This window comes from Benincasa hispida, chromosome 9, assembly GCF_027475165.1.
Source record: "Benincasa hispida cultivar pf3 chromosome 9, pf3_genome.v1.1, whole genome shotgun sequence".
Classification (NCBI taxonomy): Eukaryota; Viridiplantae; Streptophyta; class Magnoliopsida; order Cucurbitales; family Cucurbitaceae; genus Benincasa; species Benincasa hispida.
In genome coordinates, this window is record NC_143486.1 from 88,302,836 (window position 1) to 88,305,647 (window position 2,812).

The 2,812-nt window shown below is 29.2% G+C and overlaps 1 protein-coding gene across 1 annotated transcript; it reads left to right on the forward strand.

Moving 5' to 3' along the window:
* The first annotated feature begins 2,069 nt into the window (after positions 1 to 2,069).
* Positions 2,070 to 2,477, forward strand: LOC150034161 (protein neprosin-like). The gene has a single exon (XM_090317252.1). It carries the CDS (start codon positions 2,070 to 2,072, stop codon positions 2,475 to 2,477), a length of 408 nt encoding a protein of 135 aa, XP_090173378.1.
* Positions 2,478 to 2,812: the final 335 nt, after the last annotated feature.

The window sequence follows — 2,812 nt, forward strand, 5'->3', positions numbered from 1 at the left end:
ACGATTCTCTGTGGGATTCCCCGTGGGGATTCTTGTGGGGATTCCCCATTTTTTTTAGTTAAAATTGTATTAGTCCACAAAAAATTCATTAAAAAAGTTTATCGAATTCCTCGTTTTTTAATTCAAGTGATTTTATTTGAAATTTGACTAATGCACAACAAATGAACAAAAAACAATAGACTATTCCATGAAGTAAACACAATTGACAATTAATTGACAATCAATTGACAAGTTAAAAGCTAACAAATCCATTAGATAACTTTACAACTTAACATTCAATAAAGTTTGAATAAGGAAGTTAATTAAAGGCAATACATTCAAATAAGTATTTCACCATCGAATCTTTCAATAAAACTCGTCCTTCTCTCTTCAACGACTTCACAATCAAATCTTTCACCATCACTTTTCTTGGCATCATCCCATCCTTAGGTGTATTCATTTCTACATTTAAAAATTAAAATGTAATAAACAAATAATGTCACAAAAAAATAAAAAATAAAAACTAGACCACGAAATAATGTTAATCTTTGAACATATACCTTAGTCACCATGCCATCTTCATCAGAATCGTCTGCATCTTCTAGAACAATTGCTAATGTGTAACTATTTATTTTCCGTGCTTGTACCTTACATTGTCAAATATTTATAATAAAAGAAAATATTTATTAATATATTAAATGATAGAAAGATGTAAAACAAAATAAACAAACTAACCTGTCAAAACTTCAGTTGCAATTTTTGAGCGCACATCAAAGCCTCTATCATCTTTGAAGGAAGTTTGTTACGATGTGGAGCTCTGATGCAACATTAGATAACAAGATGGCTAATATGTCTCTTGCAATTTCTTGTGATTTATAGATTATGGTATATATTTTTATTTATTTTGTACTACTTTGAATTATTATATATACAACATCAAATTAATATATGATTTATATACTGTGATATAACTGATAAAAGAATACGGTTAAACAATATATACTCGTAATTTATATATTATACCATCATTAAGGATATTGTACATCTAAGCTTTCAAATGGTATAACTATCTATTTGAGTATATATCAAATATGTTTACTAGTATATTTCATATATTGGTTAGATCATTTGAAAATATCTAATATAATATTCTAAGATATATTTAAAAATAACATGAATCTACCAATAAGCTCAGTTGTTTGATACATGCAATGTGTTAAATGATAAATAAAATCATGCATTTTCTCTCTCCAATTGAACATGGTAACAAAATCTCAACTAATTAATACTATATAATGAAGACATTTTCTCTATCTAAAATTAAGTATGTTTTGTAAATATGAAAGATTTTTCCAAGGCATATTCTCTCTCTAACTGTCCACCCATCCGAAAATTCTATTAAATCTCATGTATAAAAATATTAAAAAATTTGTAAATTTATGAAAATAAATTTTGAAAAGAGATTGAATCTCTAATAATCCAATTTTATAATAGAGTTGGCCCAGAACCGGCCTATTTGAACCATATTTAGATTGATCCAATGAATTTATTATTGGATCGACCTAAATATGTACATGCATATGTATAGTTCTTCTTATATTACATTTTATACACTAAAAGCGTAAATTTTTTTAATACTCTTTTAAATTTATTTAGATATATTATAATTTTTAGTTAACGTAATTTTTTAAAGAAATAATTAAACACTAAATAAAACTTTATAATATCAATATTTTTATCAAGAAAAAGTAATAAAAATATAAAGTACATTAAATAAAAATGTAAATGTAACAAATTTTAATAATATTTGATCGGTAAGGAAATCTAAAATAATATACATATATATTTACAAATAATTTATATTCAACGAGCTAATCCAATAGTCGACTATAATCCAACCTAAGTACGACCCAATTTTTAATTCTAGGAATCAAACCCAAAGGTTAGGCAACGGGCTTGGCTATTAAAGGTTGAATTCAAATAAAGTCCAAACCTTCACTATTTAGGATTAGACTAGGTCGGGCTGACCAAGGTAAGCTAGGGTTTGTAATTTCTTTTTCAAGTATAATTAGGATAGGAGGATTCGAATCATGTTAATGAGATATATGTATATGCAGGATCCCGAGTCAAGCAACTGGTGGTTGAAGGTGCAAGGGCAACCCGTGGGGTATTGGCCGCCGACGCTATTTGGGTACTTGGACCATAGCGCAACGTTGGTGGAATGGGGCGGCGAAGTGTTTAGCTCAAACATAAAGAAAGTGCCGCACACTGGGATGGCTATGGGGAGTGGAGATTATGCTGGGGAGCTTTACATGCATGCTAGCTTTGTTAAACAACCAAGAATTGTGGATTATTCACTTCAATTGAAATATCCAGAAATGGTGGGAACTTGGGCTGATGAGCCCACTTGTTACTCTGTTGATAATTACCAACAAACCTACACAACCGAACCTGTCTTCTACTTCGGTGGTCCTGGTCTCAGCCGTGACTGCCATTGATATCTATGCTCTTCTATCTTGCACAATAAAATTAAATAAAAAATGTGTCAAAATTTAAACTTAAAGACTGTCAACTTGTTCAGTTGCTTGATACTATTTATCCCAATTCCTTGTAATATATTGAAAATTGTCAATGTAACCTTTAATACAATTTTCAAATCCAAAACCAAACCCAAGTAATTATCAAACACTACAAGAAAATATACAATCCATGACACATGCACATTAGCATATTTAGAGGGGAGAATGAAAAAACAGTCATAAAATGTAATTTTACGCATTTTTGATAGAAAAGAATAGAGTTTTTCAGAATTTTTTAAATTCATGACAGTTTT

What these genes read in the sequence shown, in the direction of transcription:
- LOC150034161 (XM_090317252.1), top strand. Translation starts at nt 2,070, where the DNA reads ATGTTAATGAGATATATGTATATGCAGGATCCCGAGTCAAGCAACTGG.